Source organism: Myotis daubentonii, chromosome 13 (assembly GCF_963259705.1).
Source record: "Myotis daubentonii chromosome 13, mMyoDau2.1, whole genome shotgun sequence".
Taxonomy (NCBI): domain Eukaryota; kingdom Metazoa; phylum Chordata; class Mammalia; order Chiroptera; family Vespertilionidae; genus Myotis; species Myotis daubentonii.
In genome coordinates, this window is record NC_081852.1 from 24,601,840 (window position 1) to 24,624,473 (window position 22,634).

General features: G+C 39.0%; 1 protein-coding gene across 1 annotated transcript in view; it reads left to right on the forward strand.

The window, feature by feature from the left end:
• CTNNA3 (catenin alpha 3) overlaps positions 1–22,634 on the forward strand; it is a 1,315,594-nt gene that overhangs the window by 305,472 nt on the left and 987,488 nt on the right. Inside the window, exon 6 of the mRNA XM_059662570.1 lies at positions 730–993. Coding sequence (XP_059518553.1) covers positions 730–993 — 264 coding nt within the window. The remainder of the gene's footprint in view (positions 1–729; positions 994–22,634) is intronic.

Below are 22,634 nucleotides of genomic sequence, written 5' to 3' on the forward strand. Positions count from 1 at the left end.
CTTCTCAGATCAGTCTCTATGATGCATTACGTTTGTCTCTTCTTGATAGCATGCATCATTTCCTGAAATAGACTTGTGCACTGTTGACCTACTTCATTGTGTGTCTATAGGATCCCTCCCCTCAAAGAAGAACATAAGCTTCAGAACAGGGTCCCTGTAGGATTGCTCATATCCGTATGCTTCGCATGTAGCACAAGGGCCAGCATATGCTAAACGTTCAATAGCTATTCGTTGAATAAATGTCTAAGAAAGAAAGATAGAGGGTTGACTTATTAGTAAGAAAAGAGTCTAAAAGAGCAGAATGGTCGGAGGTTCAGCTTAACATCTTGACTGAATTGGTTTCGTTTTCATGAAAAGGTTAAATGCAATCATCACTGTCTACGGAAATAGGTAATCAGTATCCTTCTAATTCATGCTCTCTTATAATACACTTAAGAATGTGAGCTCCAGAGTATTTTTCTGACTTGTAAGGAAATGACTGATCTGCTCGGTATTACACACCTGCATCACTGTGACCTTTATTTGCTAATGGTCCCAGCTTTCCTACTATAGAATTTTTAACTCTGAAGGAGGGTAAAAATAATTGGTGGCCTGGATTTTAACTTATAGATGACTTCTTAGTGTCTGTGATCTTTTTCATGTATATTGACAGAAAAGTAGAGCTTCTTTGTATAACTCTTTTTCCCATAGCTCATTATATGGTACCTCTCTTTTAATTTTCATCCTCAGGACTTAAAGTCTCCAAATCAGAGGGATGAAATAGCCGGCGCCCGGGCCTCATTGAAGGAGAACTCCCCCCTCTTGCATTCAATTTGTTCAGCTTGTTTGGAGCATTCTGATGTTGCTTCCCTCAAAGCCAGCAAGGACACAGTTTGCGAAGAAATTCAGAATGCGCTCAACGTAATATCGAATGCTTCACAAGGCATCCAGAATGTGCTGGCCCCTCTGGAACCTCAGGCAGCAACCCTGGGAAGTGCCCTTGATGAGCTTGAGGTAAGTCAAGAGAAAGGTGAAGTGTGATTTGATGTCCCAGTATGAAAATAAACAGAAGCGGTTTTTAAATCCATGTACTGGAGTTTAGAGCATGAGTAAATAAAGACCTAGTAATCCAATCAGACTCGACCATCCTCTTGTATGTTCCAATGAATTGATTAGCAGGAAAATATTCCATCAGTAGACCTCTGAGTCCTTTGCATCTCTGCCAAGGAAGTCGTGAATTTAAATTGGGGATTGGTAATTAGATTGCAATGATGATTTTATTTTCTATAAATCTACTTAGGAAATGTAGGATTTATCCATTTCACAAATACTTATTATTACTAGTGTACTTTGTGCTTGGGATGTAATAGATGACAATCCACATTCTAAAAGGGGGAAAAGGCAAAAAACAATAAACATAGATAAGTCAATTGCATAGAATGTTACATTGAGAAAGTGAGATATTATCAAATATTTGAAGGAGGTGAGAGAATCAGCAGGTGGAGATCCAGAACCGAGGCCTGAAGGCATGCCCAGTGTTTAGGTGACAGAAGTGGGGGATTGGTGCGGAGAGGGAGGCGATGAGTAGATGCTGAGATCAGAGACCCAGTGGGGTTAGGTCATAAAGGGCTGGAAAGGCTTTTATTGATTTCGGCTTTTACATCAGATTAAATGCGATTCATTGTAAGGTTTCAAGCAAAAGAGTGACAGGCTGAGACTACACTGACTGTGTCAGACCAAAGGGGAATAAAGGGAGAAGCTGAAAAGTAGCTTCCAGACAGCTACGTGCTCCAGTCTCCCCCAGGCAGGAGGTTCCAGGCTTGCACTTTACATCACCACTTGATTCCACCTCAAATTTTAGTTTGGACCAGGGTGTTATCTGTAAATGCTGTGAGGAGAGCCAACTAGATTGGACAGAATGAATGTGACCTGTGTGAGGAAGGGAGTTTTGGCTGAGTCTCCGGAAGCACCCGCCAGATGGAGCTTGGGGTGCAAGGTGTTATTAGGAAGTAATATGTGCAAAGGGAAGAGAAGAACAAGACTAAGCAGAGGAAGAACTCTACGCCCCCAAAGCCTGGACCAGTCAGAGGGAGTTCTGGAGAGAAGGTTGCTCTGAAGTGTCCCTTGTCAGGCAGAAAAGCCAGGCCTTTTGCCTCTCAGTTACTGGAGCCGTCAAACACTGAAGGAAGTGATAGCTGAGGGCCCGTCTGCTGTCCTCACTCCCCACAGCTGGGCAAGTCCTGCCTGGCAGGGGAATGGGCATTGCACCTCTGTGTCTGCCACAGATCATTACAAGGTGTTGTTTTGTTTTGTTTTGGCAACTGGATGGATGAATCTTCATCGGTTATGATGGGAACTGATGATAGGTGAAGCCAGTTTTGAGAAGAAGCTCAGAAACTCAAACTTTATTTTCAACATTAAAGCATGATGTCAAGGATCATTAGCTACCCAAGTGAGACATGTAGCTGCTCAGTGGGGGCAACATTGAGTAGCACTTAGTGATGAACGCCTGGCTCCTATCTCAGCTGTGGTTCTTACTACCCATGTGACCTCAGGAAAGTTGTTTCCTTGGACTTAGTTTCCTCTCCAATAAAGGGGGATAAATCATAGTATTGTTAAAATCAGTGAGAATAATACATGTAAACATGCTTTGAGCCGTGCCTGGGACTTCATTAGTGCCCAGTAAATCTCAGCTCTCATAATCATTAGTGGAGATGACTATTTGGAGGCAGATTCTCCTATAATTAAGAAATCAACCCGATTAAAATTACTAAGTTTTACTGATACACTAAACTAAACACATATAATTCCTATGTTTTTAATTTTATTACTTTCATGGTAAACATATTATTTAAATTTAGACTAACCTTTTTGTATGCTTTTCCATTAGTTACATGTTTTTAAACAGGTCACTTCATTTCTAATCCAGCATTATTCAGTTTCTAATTATTGACATCATTGTGAAAATTTATTAAATTCCCAATTATTAGCATCTATGTGAAAATTTTAGGAACTCTTGTCTAAATAGGGTAGACTGTTTAATAAGACCCCATCTTCTTTTTGTTTGCCCCGTGTAATGAGCACTCAGTAAACTTGTCCTTTAGATGCGTACTTTGTCTTCATAATAAGATTGAAAACTCCTTGTGGGCAAGACTGTTTCTTTACTAATTTTATACCAGTGGTACTAGTTGAATGTTAGGTTCCCCCATAAATTAAAATGTAACTTTTTTTGATAGCTAGTCATTTAATTATTAGAGTCCCTAGAAGATAAGCATTTTAATTTATTTTTTACAGAAAATAAAACTGAGACTTGCGTAAGTTATGTAACTTGCTTAAGTCAGAAGGCTGGTGAGTGATCATAGCTGGGATGTGAATCTCATCTCTCTGATTCCAGAAGATAGTTCTATCTTCTGTGCTATGTTCAGTTTTCTTTGATAGAACTTAAGGGGCTTAATTAAAATTCAACACAATTTATGCTAAGATTCTTAGTTTCTCTAAACTATCAGTTAAATTATAAATGTAACCAAGTATAAAAGATAGAATGACTTGTTAGTGAAAAGGACTTTGTACCTGGGTCATTTAAGTAGAAGTAGTTTATATTTGAGAAGGGGCTAATACAGTGAGGTGAAATTTCCTAGGCTGGACATACAGGTTTGTATATCATTTCTCACAGTGCTACACAGAATTGTGTCAGGGGATGCTTGCATAACTGGTAGAGAGAGAGAGAGAGAGAGAGAGAGAGAGAGAGAGAGAGAGAGAGAGAGAGAGAGAGAGAGAGAGATGAGATAGTTGGTTGCAGCGTTAATGGGACTGGGCATAGGAGTGGTGATGGATGGAGTCTTCCTTTTCTCAAGCTATGTGGCTGATTCAGTTCTCAGGACAAGGCAGGAGGGAGTCCCACAGATATTTCCCTGAAATTCTAATACTGTCTCAACAACCTTTGAAATGAATTCAGTTTCAGTCAAAGCTAGGCATGCCCAAGCTAGTGCAAATGCTTGAATTTTGTACATATTTTTATATCCAAGTTACAAATAGCTGCCGAGGCTGTCTGAACTATGTAAAGCAGAATTTATTGAGCATTTAGCCTTTTAAAATGATTTTGTAAATTAAATGGTTGCTCTTCTCTTTGTTTACAGGAAGCGGTATTGGTAAAAGATCCAAAGTAACCTTTGCTCTATCTTGCTTCTGTAAATATAATACCTTAAAATAAATTGATGTAGTAAATACGCTGTTGGGAGGAAGTGTCATTACATGTTTATGGTGTGGAAATGTATCAGAGTGCTTACTCAACAAATACCACGCCGCAGCTCCATTTGCTCTTTCATTCTGGCCCACACCTGGTTGTGGGTATGAAGCCTGAGATTTATTGGTGGAGAAAATAGAAGTTGAATTAGAATACTTGACAGGTTAAAGTGATTGATTTATTGGAAAGGCTAATATGAATTACAGGGTGTTCCTTCTGCATTTGTGACTGAGTGAGGGTTGAAAAATGTTAAATTATAGATTAACAGAATTCCCAAAATGTTTTTAAGCAAGAAACTTTGCCAGTGTAATTGCTTTGAAACTCCAAATCTATCAAGATGTGCTTTCTCCTGTGGGGAAAAAGCAGCTGTTGTAATCATGGGCCACAGAGTTATCCAGATCATCTTGTGAAAAAGAAGATAATGACAAAGGAGTTTTGTAGTGTTTTCTCATTTCCAAAGAGCTGTTATATTTATTTTTTATGTTTCTTTTTTTATATATTCATTTATGTGTCCTCATTCCTATATTTATTTATTTATTTTTAATCTTCACCCCAGGATATTTTTTCATTGATTTTTAGAAAGGGTGGGAGGGGGAGAGACAGAGAGAGAAACATCGATGTGAGAGAGACATAAGGATTGGTTGCCTCCTGCATGCACCTTGACCAGGCCCGGGGCCAGGGAGGAGCCTACAACCAAGGTATGTGCCCTTGACCAGAATAAACCTGGGACCCGTCAGTTCGCAGGCCGCAGCTCTATCCACTGAGCCACACTAACTAGGTCCCTCTATTTATTTACTATTGTATCTCCAACACCTAGAATAACGCTCTGCACATAGTAAGTGCTCTGTGAATGTTGCTGAGTAAATGAAGGAAGGAAAGAATAGATACAGGAATGCTGCACGTCATTTTGTGATATTGGATCAAAGTGCATTTTTCCTTTACCCCTGTTTTTTTCCTCCTTTCTCCAACTGGCAGTGCATATACTTGTGGTGGGTGGCTCTACTTTACCTAACTTTTAACTGGGACATGAACTTATAGTGAGGTAAGCCACCAGAAACCTGTCTAAATGATATGCTGCTCAGATTCGTTTTTGTGATAAGGGAGCCCAAAGAGAGAACAATTCTCTTCTCTCAGTTGCCATCTAGCCTGAGTTTAGATGCCCTGCAACTGCCAAGATATGCTGCCCTTTGCTAAGAGTAATAATTTGCAGAGTACAGTCCTTATATTTTTATGTTTTCACCTGAAGGAGAAGTGGGACCTGTACTAAACAGATCAGCATTTAGGACTGGAGAAGTACAGGCATCACTGATGTCGAGGAGCACTTCAACGTGCTTTTCAAAAAATGGTTTGGTTTCTAGAAATATAGTAAAATAATATAACTAAAAATAATGGATCAAATATTTTTAAATACATGGACAATCCAACAGGTGAATTAGGAAAACTTGAGGTCAGCCAGATAAGGAGAGAGCTGAAATCCAGGCTAGCAAGCTAGCGCCAGCATTGTGCTGGGAGGTATGGGGAATTTCTTTTTCATTATGGCCTGTGGCTTGGATTTGAAAGACCATGAACTGAGGCAGAAGACAAGGGCTATATACTGCCAATAGGAAAGTCATATGAGATCCTTCATAAAGGTGAGAATCCTTAAATTTAGCTACCCCTTTGGATGAACAAGAGAGACACTGGCCCCTACAGTAGGAGATCGTAGGAAGACTTGGCTAGCTTAACCTTGACTTGGGTGGCTCAGAAAAAAAAAGAATAGAAAACATCTTGGAAATTTTCTAACAGTAAATCTGTTCTTACCTGGACATTGGGTCAGGATTCATATCATCTATATGGCCTCTAAAACCCCAGCTTGAACATTTAAAGTTGTTCTGTCTTGGCAATACCTCCAAGTACCTGCCAGAAGTAAACTCAGATTGTCTCCACACTTTACACCCAATTCACAAAAAATTCTCATGCAGGTCCAAGGGCAAGTTAGGTGTTAATTTGCCCTTGGTAATTAATCACTTGAATAAGACTCACTTTTAGTAAGAGTGGAGATTACTGTTTCCCATTTAGATAGACTACCAGGGCGGGTCGTGAATCTTTTTTAAGAACCAGGCTTCCCAGGTGATCCTTCTTATGCCCGTTTCTTGTTGAGAACCGTTCATAGACTGTATAGTATTAGTAGCTACAGTGTGCTTTATAGCATTCATATAATGTCCCCGTAGTCACTGTAGGTCCTTATTAACAACTAGCACAATTGTTACTACTGGGGGAAGGAGAGGAAGGAGATGTAGGCTCTCCTTTAGTCCAAGAAAGTCTTTTGTTTTCCTGGAGCAGAGCTTCTTGTCCTTTGTGGCTGACATTAGCTTATGTAGGAGCCACTCTGGGATCTAATGTTACAACTCTCTCGGGCCTTTTAATCTGAAGTTCATGGGGATCTGTGTATAGAATCCAGGTGTCTGTGAACTTCAGTGGGAAAATACTAGATCTTTATTTCAAAATTCACTCTGAAATTTAGCATTTTGCTTAATTATTAATATAGGTGATAAACCACAGTATTGATGGCAACACCTAAGACTTTGTTACCAGTAGCAATTGCAGATATTTTCATACCACATTACAGGTGTGCAAAGTATCATTTCTGTTTGCTACTACTATGTTATTAGGTCCAGTGCTAGATCTTATTTCATGGATTAATATGACAAATTAAAAATATTTTTATAACCATTAATGGAATTGCCTTTTATTTTATACGTTAGGATAAGTGCTTTGAGAAGAGGGTTTAGTTTTCACCAGACTGCCGGTGGGGTGCAGGACACAGTAAAAGTTGAGAACCCCAGTCTAGTTAACTGGTGACTCCAGCCGCCAGTTGCTGAGTCAATTATTTTCTGAGAGTGGGATATTGGCTTAAATGTCCTACCCTTTATTACTGAGCAGAAAGGATGTTCAATTGCTAAAGCCTCTGAATCTAGAGTTGTGTTAGATTTAGGTTTTCTTTTTAAGCCTTTTCCCCCCCTGTAAGTGGCATTTCTCTTGAGTTTTACCATCAATTTGTTCTTTCTTTTCTTCTTCCCTTCTTCTGTTCTTCCTTACCCTTTATCTCTCACACTTTCCTTCCTCATCGCCTCTTTTCTTAATTTGTTCTTTCAGTTTATTATTGAGAAGTTAATATATGTGCACATTTACAAATTTATATGATCCAATGACATCTAGTAATTTTGGGGAAATAAAACTAAAAGCAACATCTTCTGCCAATCCAGAAAATCTCTTCACAAAAGTAGAAGAGAAAGAAAAGTTTTATTATCAAGTCAGCATTAAACCAGAATGTGATATGAATCACAGACAATCTGCTAAAGAGATAGCAGATATAGAAAGAAATATCCCCTTTTATATAGCTAAGCAGATAAAACCCAATACACATTCTCAAGATAAACAGCAAACAAGTAAAAGAAGAGGACCCGACAGTACCTTTTTGCATACAGTTCATCCTAAATTAACTTGGTAATTGGAATGACAATCTGTATAGTTAGGGCCTTTATTCATAGGAAATTAAACGTACTATATCTTTATGACACAGGTAGGTTTGCAGCTTGGAGCCAGCTGTGCAGGGAAGTTAGGCTCTGATCCTCCCATGGAAACTGGGAGATAGAAGCACTGTCTTCCTTGATGATTACATTTTATTTTATTTTATTTATTGATTTCAGAGAGAAAGGGAGAGGGAGAGAGAGATAGAAACTTCAATGATGAAAGAGAATCATTGATTGGCTGCCTTCTGCACACCGCCTACTGGGGATCGAGCCTGCAACCCGGGTATGTGTCCTTGACTGGAATCGAACCTGGGATCCTTCAATCCTCAGGCCGATGCTCTATCCACTGAGCCAAACCAACCAGGGTTGATGATTACATTTTAAAGGGATGGCGCCCAGGTCCTTGAGAACAACTTTCCTGGGTGGAAAAGCTGGCAAAAAGCTCCTTTGGCTTTTAAAAATATTTGCATACATTTCGAAGGCACAGAGTAAAAAAAAATGATAACAAATTTTCTAAAAATAAATGATGAAAGAAAAGGGTGAGGGCAGCCTCTTTCCCTTTTTCCCCTAGATATCTTTTTTCCAGACTTATCTTTATTTTCCCCCAGAAACAAGCACTTTTCATTGATTCTTTGTATATTATTTCAGAGGTGGTGTCTGTATATACTGAGGGATAAATTCCTAGCATAGTACCTGTTCTATGTTTGTTGAATCAGAAACATTTCGGGCTCTATTCTCAAGACTCTTATAATCTAGCAAGAAGCAATAAGGGAAGGCTTTATGGAGAGGGAAGTCTTGAAGGTGAGTCTTGAAGTATGGGAAGAACTGTGATAGGACATTTAATGACTTTTCAGTTATATAAAAGGGGTTTTATAAACTTGAATGACTGAACAAAGATTTGCATTTGGGTGGGTACATGGGGACTCTTTAAAAAGATGATTTACCACCTAGAGAGTCCTTATCTTTTTATAGGGACTGACAGGAAAACTACAGGAACACACCATTAAGGATGAATAGCAGAACGGAATTGGGACTATCATGTCAGTTTGATTAATCCGTAAATCAGTGTAAGAGCTTATGAATTCAGTTTTCTTATTTGTTGCATTTTTTCATAGTACTTATCTGGGAAAAAAATTACTTCCTTTTAACAAAAGCTTGTTTCCTTCTTAGGGAAATCCATTCCTAAATTCACTTTTTCCTCTTTTAAAGAGAGGGCTAATATTGCTCCTTCTCTGCAGTAATGAAATTGGAAGTCCTTGCTGATGCTCCTAAACACTGTCCTGTGCTATCTGCAGCAGGAGAATGGTAGATAATCTGCTTTGAAAACCAAATTTGGAGGAACCACACTGAATGTCAAGCTCAGAACTGTGAACTTTATTAAGGGAGAAATATTTGATTAGGGAAAGGAGAAAATCAAATAGATGCGGTAGGAAGATTAACCAGTCATGTTGTGCAGAGTATTTTGCAGGTTTAGATGGATGGAGATAAGAAGAACCAAAGATTTCAGTAATATTTCCAGTAAGAGGTAATAAGGACTAAAAGTAGGGTAGTTGAAGTGAAAAGGAAAGAGATAGATATAAAAAAGGAAGAATTGCCCTAGCTGGTTTGGCTCAGTGGATAGAGTGTCAGCCTGCAGACTGGTTTGATTCCAGTCAAGGGCACATGCCCAGGTAATGGGCTCAATCCCCAGTAGGGGGCGTGCAGGAGGCAGCCGATCAATGACTCTCTCATCATTGATGTTTCTATCTCTCTCTCCCTCTGCCTTTCTCTCTGAAATCAATAAAAATATAAATAAAAATAAAAATAAAAAAGAATTAACAGTTGTAGTGATTATGAAGGGTGAGAAACGGGAGTGGCTCACAATGGCTTAGACATCAAAGGGACCTATGCCTGTGTTGACATAAAAAACATTCAAACCTCTAAAGAATTATTGTGAGTAGTTTATTTGAGCCAAACTGTTGACAATTACCAGGAAGCAGAATCTCAACGTATTGAGATACTGCTCCAGAGAATGGCAGTTTTTAACCTTGTTTTATACATTACAATCAGAGGAAGAGACGTGAGGGAGGTACATGAAATCCACTGGTGATAGATTAGGAAGGCTGGAGAAAGCAAAGAGAGGAAACCCTACAGGATTGGATAAAAAGTAAAATGATAGGTACACACCTCTTGTACTTAGGTGGGTGCAGGATAGTTAGCAGTCAACAATTAACATGATAACAATAATAATGAAGGCATTTGTGGTCTCTGTCCTGGAGCCCCTGTGCATTGGCTGTGCCCTGAGGGGTCTGGAAAAAACGGAAGTTACAAGTTACCCTGACATTCCAGTGATATGTTATCATACATGCAAAAGACAACAGACAGGCTTAGTTAAGGTAAAGACTGACTTTTGTCAGGGAAGAATCTAGCCTAGGACATGACTACCTGCCACACACTTTTAGTTAAAAAGTTTTAATTTCAGACCATGCTTTGTGGTTACTTTAGGTCTCTAGAGTTTGCAAGGCCGCCACACAGGCCTTCCTTGAGCTAGTCAGGTCAGCATCTACACTTAGAAGAGTGGTGGTTTCATACCCCCAGTAGGAAAACGAACTGACTTGGAGAAGGACATTATGATACAAAGTGAGGGAAACAGCCAAAAAGAAATTACTATACGCTTCTGAGCATTCAGATATATTTTTGGGATTTTATGAGGGGAAATAATTAGAACACAAATATATATATAATTGTGAAGTGAAATAAGCAATTTACTATTAACATAACTATTCCTTAAAGAACATTAGTTAACATTCCAAGTCCAGAGGGTTTTCTAGCTGCTAGCTCTATTTAAGTAGAGATATCTATGGTTCCTTCTGAGAGCTGTAGGTATGATTATTAATTGGATTATCACAAAACCTTTGGAAGGTTATATTTACCATGTAAAGGTGTCCATTCTGGCCACTTTGTCTCTGTCCCATGGAGCCAACTTTATATCTAGCACAGTCATGTGTTGGACAAAGTACTGTGTTAAAAATGGATTGGTGCTTATTTGAGAAATGTCCTAAGAATAAGCTGAAATCAAGAAAAGAGAAGTATCCCATGAGAGTTTTTAATCTATTTCTTACATTTAAAACATTTAGAAAAATATTTATTGGTGTTTAGTCATGTGAATTTCAGCTTTAATTTGGAGGAATTTGTTTTTGCTCTCATCAAAGTATGGAAGGATGAAAAATTTAGAGTTCTTTTTTTTTTTAAAAAAATATGTTTTTATTGATTTTAGAGATAGAGAGAGAGTGGGAGAGAGAGATAGAAACATCCATGAGAGAGAAACATCATCAATTAGCTGCCTCCTGCACCTCGCCTTCGGAAATTGAGCCCACAATCTGGGCATGTGCCCTGACCGGGAATCGAACCAGTAACCTCTTGGTGCATGGTCCTATACTCAGCCACCGCTACAGCCACATCAGCTAGCGTTCTTAGTTTTTTTTTTAATCTATTTTATTGATTTTTTACAGAGAGGAAGGAAGAGGGATAGAGAATCAGAAACATCGATGAGAGAGAAACATCGATCAGCTGCCTCTTGCACACTCCCTACTGGGGATGTGCCCACAACCAAGGTACATGCCCTTGACCGGAATCGAACCTGGGACCCTTGAGTCCGCAGGCCGACACTCTATCCACTGAGCCAAACGGGTTGGGGCTAGAGTTCTTAGTTTTAAAACACAATTTGATAAAATTTGGTTAGTGCCATGCCTTGCTCCCTAGGATGTTGATTACTGCTCTTTATGGAGAACCGTGTTCAGTGGCCATGCTATTCCTAGAGTTTGGCACCTATAGCTTTTGTTAGTGGCTGGTGTTCACTGCCAAATTTGAGATTTAGGGTTGCCTAAATCCAACCATGGAGCCATCATTTCTGTGCTTTATTTTTTTTTCCATCTTAGTATTTACAGTACATTTGGAAAAGCAAGAGAGGTGGCGGGTGATTATATTTTGAAACTTTACTAAACTTTATGCTTTAATTAGAATTTCAAAGCATATTTTCTAATAATAGAGGGAGGAAGGCCAGGGGCTTGTGGGGGGGAAAAAACACACCCCACAATGTTTTAAAATCCTAAACAGAAACTTTGGTTGAAGATACTATTGATTGTGAAGAAAATATTGCCAGTGTATGAATTTTTATAGTAAGTCCGCTCAGTAGTTAAAAGGAATGGCAACAATGTCTCATGTTTTCTTCTACAAATCTGGGGCTTTCTTCCTGGGCCTACAGCCTGTGCGTAGAGCCCCATGGTTAGAAGGGTCTGGTGTTGGTTTCATTATCTGAAGTAGCTGTTTTTAATTCTGAATACGTGTTAAACAAGGGGCCCTGTATTTCCATTTTGTACTGAGCCCTCACATCCTGTGGCTGGTCCTGCCCACATCCTTCGGCTACTTGCAGATTTCCTTGCACTCTCCTTAGTGCCCATCACCTAATCTCAGCTCACTTTTAATGTGTGAAATCCAAGAAAGAATTGCAATGAAAATAAAAACTGCTAATTTTGGTTGATTACGGACATATACGTGGTTTGGACTAAGTGCAAATTGTACGTTCACAAAATCCCAGCGTTGTTAGCCAAAAATGGCCACTTGAAGTTAAATGAATAATATAGCAGGCAGGTTCCAAAAGAGCAGAGACCAGAAGCCCCAGAGCAAAGGGGAGAAAATGAAAAGCAATGAACAGACATGAGGTGACTGCCAATGCTGGCTCTGACTCTTCTCCAAGCCTACTATTAGCCAATCAAATGGCATATGTCACTTCCCGCAGATGGAAAAGCAGCCTGAGCAAATGTGTACAGCTCAGATGCATGGATCTGTCAGGCAGCTGTGGGAGGTTATATTTGTTAAGCTGCCTGCCAGTAGCCATGAGCTTTGAAGAGGGGTAGTTGCATTGTGGGAGGTCGGTTAATCTTACTTGCTTCACATGGAAACCATGCTGTCTCTAATAGGCACAGTGGCTTCTTCAATGCCTTGAATGAATCTGACCATATTTTTCTTCTCACATTTCTATCTTAATCATCTGACTATTGGGCTTGTATATAAGGTGAGCCTTACAGAGAGGGAGGAAGGCCAGGGGCTTGTGGGAATGATGGTGATGGATGAGTCAGTGTAATAAACAGAGCCATCAGGTGAGTAACCCCAGAGACAGAGAGCATTGGTTAAGGTCAATTAACCTCTTGATGAGAATAGATGAGACACATCATACAGAAGGCAGTGATAATACACTGTTTTATTTGACATTTTCTAATATTAAAGAATTTTTAAGTCTGTATAGTCCTACTTTAAACATAGAGCTTAAAATATTGTAATTAGGTATAATGTGTATGGTGTTTATGTAACGGCTGTCATTGAACAGATGAATGAAAAATGTATACATGACCCTGTTTGGATAGTCTGTAGACCCCCATTCACTGGCCCTCATCATGAATGGATTTGGAGATGTGATCGCCTTACCTTTAGCAAACAGCTAACAATTTAGCAGAGAGCCTCCTTGGGCCACCGATGTTTAGAGAATCACGTTCAGTGCTGATACGGGTGCTGTATTAACCGAGGACCCTGCCACTGGTGGAATTTTGTGCTTTTTGCGGGGAGCATAAAAATGCTTTACCTTTTAAAAAAAGTACCCCTAAATTGCGATGTTGGATGCTCTACTCTTTTCATCAATAGAAAGAATTCCCCATTTCCTTTTGTTGTTGTTGTTAATCTTCACTGAGAATATTTTTTCCATTGATTTTTAGGGAGAGTGGAAGATATGGAGGGATGGGGTGGGGGAGAGTGAGAAAGCGAGAGAAAGAGACAGAGATAGAGAGAAAGAGAGAGAGAGAGAGAGAGAGAGAGAGAGAGAGAGAGAGAGAGAGAGAGAGAGAGAAAGAAAGAAAGGAACATCTTTGTGAGAGAGACACATCGATTGGTTGACTCCCACATGTGTCCTTTACAGGGGCTGGGAATTGAACCTGCAACCCAGGTATGTGCCCTTGACGGGAATTGAACCCCTGACCCTTGGGACACGGGCCAATGCTCTAACCACTTAGCAACACCATCCAGGGCTCCCGTTTCCTTTTGATTCATGTAGTTCCCGAGGATATTTTGAAAGTTCCACACTCTCCCCCACCCCAATACCTGCCACCTCTTCAAATAAGGAAATAGCAGGCATGGCTGCATTGAAGTTAAATTGAAAACCCTTTAATTCTAATAATTTCTCCTCCAGAATACAGAGAAGCAGTCCTGTTTACTTCTAACCTAAATTAGTTTCATTGGCACCTGATTCTCCCCTCCCATTAGCTGTCCTGATATGTACCCCTGCTAATTTCTCTGGATGAGACACTCCTTCCAAGCTCTAATCTTGGCCTGTGTATTCAATTACATTTCCCTCTGATTGCAAGGAAAAGGGACAATGAGTCCTCACTACAGTTTTGCTTGGCAGTAATAAGGGAAAACTAGTGTTTTATGGCACCCTGATTAGAAAAGTCTGGAGTCCGCGATGGAATTTTCCCTCATGGCATTATGTATTGATTAATTTAAGGTATATAGTTTATGCTCTTTAATTGCATATCACACTGCATAAGATCAATATCTAATTGAAAAACTCCGGTTATGTAGATGCATTCTTTTAACATTAATTTTATTTTTAATATTGTTCTGCACCCACTTACCAAAGCTATGAGATTGCTGTAACGTTCAGAAAGGTATGCGTTAGGCATCTGCAGGTTATAAAATTTTAAAAAAAAACAGTTGCCTTTTAACATCTAAAATGATAAAAGCTGGATTTTGGAGGCTGCATTTTAAAGTACTTTTGTAATGATTCCCTTATCACCTAAAAGTTCTGCTGAATCATGATTGCCAGTGTGCACGGCAGGAGAGCTTCACAAAACTGCTGCTGCTTCTCACTTCTCTCTACTCTTTCTTCTCACTTTCTCTACTGTTTCTCTCCATTCCTCTCAGTCCCCTCCTCAACTTTCCTCCCCATCCTTCCCTCTTCCCCTTTACCTTCTTTGCATTTCCTTTCCCCTCTCCTCCTCCTCCTCCTTGTCTTTTACATGTTCTTGTTCCTTAATAAAATAAAAAAATCTAAATCAGGTGGATTGAGCACCAAGGGAAAAAGTAAGGCCCTTGGTAAAAATCCCCAGAAGATCAAATAATAGCAGAAGGAGCGCTCTTGGTTTAACATTTTCCTGACCAATTTTTGAGGATGTCATTATATAACCAACAAAGTAAAAATACCGGAACAGTGGTAAGTGCATAATTAATTAGTTGTTTCTACAGGTATTGTTAATTTGGAAAGAACATTAAGCCAGAGTCTGACCTTTCCAAGTACACATCTGTTAGGAACAGCACCAGCAATACCCGAAAATGAAAAAAAGGAGAAGGATATCAAGGGGAGCATAATGGATTAAACCGTGGACTAGTGAATGTTGTCTTTGACCGTCCTTCCCATCATTCCTTTCAGAATTCGTTTTTCTCAAGTTATCTGATCCCTTTTCTCCCACTGATTCCCAGTATCTGCATCCTAGCCACCCAAGACTGGCTTCCCACCCTTCCACATAGTGATTCATATTCTCTGGAGCTGCCTCTCTCTCTTTTAATTCATTCCCAGCTAGTCATCAGGGGAAGAACCCGATAAAGTAAGGCCTTAATGACCAATGGCATTAAATTCTATCCTACCCCGGTACTTTCTCCAAAGATACTCACCGTTTAGGAAAATAGTGCTTTTAATCTCAATCAACCAACCACTTTTGGTATAGATATAGGCCCCTATGGCGGGTTTATTTTGTAGGGGAGTTTTTCTAAGCAACAAATGACAGTAGAGAGATATTGGGCTCTTTCTCCTAAACGTAGGGGCCATCACTACCTTTTATCTAGTAAAATGCTGTTAAGAGGCTAGCATAACAAAAAGAATCTCATGTTATGGAAAATAAAATGAAAAGCAGTTTCCAAAGCTGTGATGTGTAATATAATAGCCAGTTGTCTCATGTAGCTATTTGAATTTAAGGTTAAATAAATCGTAATGAAGTAAATTTAAAAATTCAGTTCCTCAGTTGTATTAGCCACACGTTAAGTATTTAATAGTTACATGAAGCTAGTATTGGCCATTGTAGATACAGAGCATTTTCATCATCAGAAAGTTCTTTTGCACAGTACCCTAGAGTATACTGCCAATACAGTTTTTATCCCAATTTCTTATCAAGACTGTGGTCTTTATAAAGAATCTAAAATGATTATTTTGTGGCACTTACAGGTGAATACATTCTAAAGATAGATTTTCAAACACAATGACTAGAGCAGTGGTTCTCAACCTTGGCTGCACATTAGAATCACCTGGGAATCTTTATAAAATCCTGATTTCTGGGCCTCATCCTCCGGAGATTCTGTTTCTTTGTTACTAATGTTGTGGCCCCACCCCATAACAAAGAGACAGAATCTCCGGAGGATGAGCATGCCCAGAAATCAGGATTTTATAAAGATTCCCAGGTGATTCTAATGTGCAGCCAAGGTTGAGAACCACTGGACTAGAGCAAAGTTATTTTTTTCTTTAACCCCAGTTAACTAGAAAATTACGTAGAAACATTTGAGATAACTTATTTCTAACTATGTATTCAACTCCAGGAAAAGAGCAGATTCTTAATCCTTCTCTTGCCAAGAATATCTTTGTTGGTTGTAACTTCAAAATATTCAGAATATCATCTCTACAATCTTTGAATAGTAGCTCTCTAGAAAACAGAGGAAGGAGGCAGGGAGCACAGAAAGAGCACCTGAAGGGTGCTGTTATTAATAAATTGTTACCACCTAGCGCTCATCATTTTTCAGACGCCACTGTGAGAGTTTACAGTTATCAGGCATGGCTGTGCTGCATTAGCTACTCTTTTCTCCTATGCTCTACCATCTACAGTCCCTATGAATCCAGGGCTTGTACTTAGCCTGCTATTTCTCCCAAAGGATATAATTATAGACAGAAGTAAAGGTAGAATGAAATGAAAATAGAACACAAATGGGGTTACTTATTTTTTCCAATTGTCCTATTTGTATCTCTTCTTCCCATTGCCAATGAGTTGTTTTCTGGGAGAACTCCACAGGCATACGCGCTGACATAAACCTTGGAAATGGCAGGCACTATTCAAATGTTTCTTTAAATTTTGCAGATTTATATTCAATTAGGTTTACAATCAGTGAAATGCATGGACATAGAAGGCGGGACATACATGATATTACTTACTGAGAGAATTATGAATATGAGAGTGTATGCTTTATTTTTGTGATGTTATTGTATATAAAAATTATCTATATTTTCTCTAAATTCATTGTAGGATTCATTCATTTTAGGATTTTTTACACATGGTTTACAAACGGACCATGAGCAGAGATAAAACAAACATGTAAACAGATAGATAATAACAAAAACTTAACTTGCTCCTTAATTAAACTATATTTATTGCCTTAGTTAGCAATATTCTTCTGGTAAGAAGATCTATTAAGATTCATTCAATAGTATATTTAATATTACAACAAAATAATCATCCTCTTGGAAATGTTTATGTTACAGTTCTTTTAAACAGAGATTTTGAAATTAGAAGCATTCTTAAAAGTTTATTTTATTTCTTATATAACCAGATAAAAACAATTCATGATGTGGTACTATGCATAGATCAAATTGCTGAACTCTGAAGGAAGTATGCCCAGGAGAAAGGTTACTATCTCTGATGAAATAGATTGATATTTTTATTGGTGTTCTGGTATAACCACTATCATAATATTCAGTGGGTATTTGATTGTTCTATACCTATTATTTAGGAAAAAATTTTTTGAGGGAAGCTGCATATCCAATTTATTTTATAAGCATATTGAATGTGTTTCTAAGATACTTCCTATTTTTCTGTTATATTAATACATAACAGAGTGTGAGTTATATACATTTTGACAATATAGCTGAATATGTAGTTAACTTTTTTTGTAAATCATAGTAATTTACCAAAGTAGCACAAATAATGTGCTGATCATCTGGCTAATTTATAGTTTATTGCTCACATTTTTCCTTCTTTTATATATTTTTTATACCTAAAGCTTCTATTCTTTAGTTTATTTAAGTGGAAATGCATTAAAATAAGGGATATACTAGACAAAGGAGAGCCAGTGAGTTCTCTCAGTAGCATTTTTTGTTCATAATCTAAGGAGAGATTTTGTTCCATTTTTTTATCACTCACTCTCAAGATTGATAATGTGGTTGCTTGAGAAACCCATTTATGCTATGTGGTTATTATTTTTGCTGCTCGCAACTTGAGGTGTAGCATGTATTTTTGTGAAGAATGTTGGTACTTGATTATAATTATAGCAACATCTCTTTTGATAGGCAATTTCACTTTGGAGAATAGGTGTAAGATTTTTTGTGTTTTGAATGTAAATTGGATCAGTCTCATCATAGTATACAGTGTGTGAATGATGAGTAGGATTTATTACATCATGTTTATTAAAGCACAGAAAACTATTTCCAACCATATTGATTTTCTGCTTCAGCTTGTTTAAGATTTTTTTTTTAACTTCTTACATGTTCTGGTCAGGCATGGCCAAAGTCTTGCTCAGAATCTGAATTATTTTATATCATAACTAGAGGCCCGGTGCATGAAATTCATACACTTGGCGGGGGGGGGGGGTGTCCCCTCAGCCTGGCCTATGCCCTTTTGCAGTCTGGAAGCCATATAGGGGAGCGGGCCTAAGCTGGCAGTTGAACATCCTTAGCACTGCCACGGAAGTGGGAGAGGCTCCCGCCATTGCAACTGCACTCACCAGCTATGAGCCTGGCTTCTGGCTGAGCGGCACTCCCCCTGTGGGAGAGCACTGACCACTGGGGGCAGCTTCTGTGTTGATCGTCTGCCCCCTGGTGGTCAGTGCGCATCATAGCAACTGGTTGATCTGTCTTAGCATATCATTAGCATATTACACTTTGATTGGTTGAATGGACAACCGGACGACCGGGCACTTAGCATATTAGGCTTTTATTATATAGGACTAGAATCCCAATGCACGAAATTAGTGCAAGAGTAGGACTTCCTTCCCCTGGCTGCCAGCACCGGCTTCCCTCTGGCACCCAGGACCTGGGCATCCCTCTGGCTACCGGCAGGCACCCAGGACCCAGGCTTTCCTCCAGTCGCTGGCAGGCACCTGGGACCCGGGTTTCCCTCGCAGAGGGAGGCCCTGCCCACCTGCCACAGCCCAGTGGTCAGTGGCCTGGGCCTCTCTCTTTGGGGTGATTGTGGAGCCCCCGATTGATTGTCCTGCCGGCCGGTGGCCTGGGCCTCCCTCTGCGGGGAAATCATGGGACGATGGCCAGGCCTCCAACCAATCACATTGCACCCACCTTGGCTGGCCTGGTGCCAGTGGGTGTCATAGCGTGGTCCTGGATGGTCGTCAAGGTCGTCCGGATGGTCATTCCGCTGTTCGGTTTGTTTGAACCAGCATCAATACAAACATGTGTGCAATGCATTTCAATGTAATGTTATCGTAGCTACAGTGTAACTAGGCCAGTGATGGCAAACCTTTTGAGCTCGGCGTGTCAGCATGTTGAAAAACCCTAACTTAACTCTGGTGCCGTGTCACATATAGAAATTTTTTTGATCTTTGCAACCATAGTAAAACAAAGACTTATATTTTTGATATTTATTTTATATATTTAAATGCCATTTAACAAAAAAAAAATCAACCAAAAATATGAGTTCGCGTGTCACCTCTGACACGTGTGTCATAGGTTCGCCATCACTGAACTAGGTAATAGGAATTTTCTGCTCTATTGTGCTTTTATGGGACCACCATTGTATATGTGGTTCATCATTGACTGAAGCATCTTTATGGAGCATATGACTATATATATTTCTTTGGATTGTGTCCCATAAGTCCAGTAGGCTTTTTTTACTTGAAATTTTTTGTATGTCTCTGACTACATAACTCAAATTATCTGTCATTAAGTTCATTGGTTCTTTCTTTTGAATGTTCTAGTCTGTTGTTGAACCTCTCTAGTGGATTTGCAGTTCAGTCATTGTATTATTCTGCTCCAGCATTTCTGTTTGGTTCTTCTTATGATTCCTGTGTCTTGGTTAAACTTCTTATTTGTACATATATTGTTTTCCTGATTTAGTTGAGTTGTGCATCTCTGTTCTTTCTCTCTTTTTTAAAAATATATTTTATTGATTTTTTTACAGAGAGGAAGGGAGAGAGATAGAGAGTTAGAAACATCAATGAGAGAGAAACATCGATCAGCTGCCTCTTGCATAACCCCCTACTGGGGATGTGCCTGCAACCAAGGTATGTGTCCTTGACCGGAATTGAACCCGGGACCCTTTAGTCCGCAGGCCGATACTCTATCCACTGAGCCAAACTGGTTAGGGCTCTCTGTTCTCTCTTATCTCACTAAGCTTTTTAAAAATGAATTTTGAATTATTTTGAATTTTTCCAAGGCAATTATTAAATCTGCATTTCTTTGGGAACAGCTACTGGAGTTTGTTTTGTTCCTTTGGTGATATCATATTTCCTTGATTCTTCAGGTCCTTTGAAACCTGACACTGTTATCTTTACATTTGAAGAAGCAGTCACTTCCTCAACTCTTTCCTAACCAGCTTCAGTGAGCCAAGCTAGAGATACTGAAGTCTCTCAGATTTTTTTTTCTATCAATGCTGCTGCTCCATTCCACTTGTTCCCCTTGAGGGGGAAATCTTAGACTGTGTGCCTTCTCTTGATATCACAAACCCAGCCTGGGTGCTGGGAGCCTCCTACTAATTTCCCCTAGGGTAATGCCCTGAAGTGTTTAATGTTGTGTACTCTCTGCCAATCTAAAAGATCCAGCTGGATGCTAGTATTTATATGCTGTCTGTGGAACTTGAGTACATCATCTGCAGGGGACTATGGGGTTGGCTACAGCAGGGTGTGGTGCATGAAGTGCTGGGGGTGCACACCACCTAGTTGTAGAGTCTTCAGTTAGGGGTCCTACTGGATTTGATGATGGGGCTCTTGCTGGAATCTGCTATACAATTAGTAGGATCTGCTGCTGGTTGATATCCATGTGTTGGTTGCTGTGAGCTTCTACCCTTTTCTCTGCTCTTCCCTATCCTAAAATTATTCAGCTGTTCCAGTCTCTCAATGTTATGGGTGAGAAGAGATGGAGATGGGCTTCTTGGGCAGCATCCCACAAGTCTGGGGAAGAGGAGTGCTCACTTTGCCCTCACTTTCTCCCATGGGGAAATACTGGCCACCACAGTCTCTTTTGGCCTTGGAAGAGGGATGACTGTTCTTATCCTTGCCAGTGCTTCTATTCTTTTATTTATTTTTTGCTCCACTGGTGTGCAGGAACCTCTCAGCTATACTCCCAGGCTTTCATAAAGGCATTCTCATTCATAAGTCATTGTGAAACCCAGTTTCTGTGGGGGTATGAGGTATGGATATTCTTATTTCATCATCTTACTGAAGGCCTTAAGAGATAGTTATTAATTTCAGCAGGTCTCAAACACCCAGTGGTATTTCATAGGACATTCAAGTTACTTTTAAAAAAAACATACCTTTTTATTGATTTGATGACAAGGTTAATGAAAACTGTTATTGAATGGGAATAGGAGGACAGTAGTCAAAGAGGAATCAAGAGGCATGTGTGGGGGTGTCAGATGTCAGAGCAGGCCATGGTTTCAGTGCAGATGAGCCTGGAAAATCTTAAATGTCATGCAACTGAAAATCCAAAGGCTAGAGAGTTTGAGGAATGGCCCTATAGAGCAGGAAATGATATGACTTAATCCTAGAAGAGAGTCTGTTTTCTGACATAAAATCATGTCCTGAAATTACTAGTTTCTTCTTGCAATTATTATAGGTGAGCAGATTTGAAGTTTAATTAACTTTTTGTATCATTACAATGCTGGAGACATGTTAACTGTTCCTGTCACTTCTGATTGCATTTGAGCAATCAAAGCAATTCTGTTGCCTTCAGTGTCTTTTCTTAGTGATGATATCGCAGTGGAGACATTTTCAAAAAAGATTTTAATTGGATTAATTATTGTTATGGACATTGGAGTGGAATGTGTGTACTGTTAGTGAGCCAAAGGAAGATACGGTAAAAATGACACGTGAAATAAGGAGGTAGATTTAAATGTAGGTGAATCCTTGACTGATGGCCAAGCCCATAGTTGGATTATTGTCTCATCTAAAAGATTATGCATTGGATAACAAAAATATTAAATCTGGCATTTGTAAACTTTATTTCCTTTTTGAAACTAAACTGAGTTTAGTTTGAATAGAAACTGAGTTTATATTTTATATTCTATAATATGTGAACATTACGTAGTACTAATATTTTTTTTCTCATTGCTTTAAAATTATTTCTGTTTCTGTAATAATTTTCTCCTCCTAGCCTATTCCTGGAATTATAGCTTTTAAAATTTAATCCTGACTACTTTTGATTCCCAGATATTTATCATAATGTAATATAGTGCAATAATCAATTTAAGATTTTATACACACACATACACAATATACATAGAACTCTCTCTACATATGTGTATATTTAAAATGTAATCATATGATTATATACTCTAAATATCAATGATGTTTATTGTGCATGTATAGATTTATACATGCACACACATTTGAAATCTTCATTGTCAACTATATACTAGTATTTGAAGATTATTATATGTATCCATTTTATGTTGAGGATTTTTCATAGAGATTTTATTCAATACTAACTATTTCTCTAATTGCCACATTATGCCTAAACTTTGGAAAAGCTTCCTCTCTGTTTTAATAAAGAACCCCTAGACCCTCACACCTTTCATCTTTTCTTCAGAGACTATAGATTATCTTGACTTCTTTTGCTTGGAGACTTATATCTAATGGAAACCTTAAAAATACCATGTCAATTTTCAATA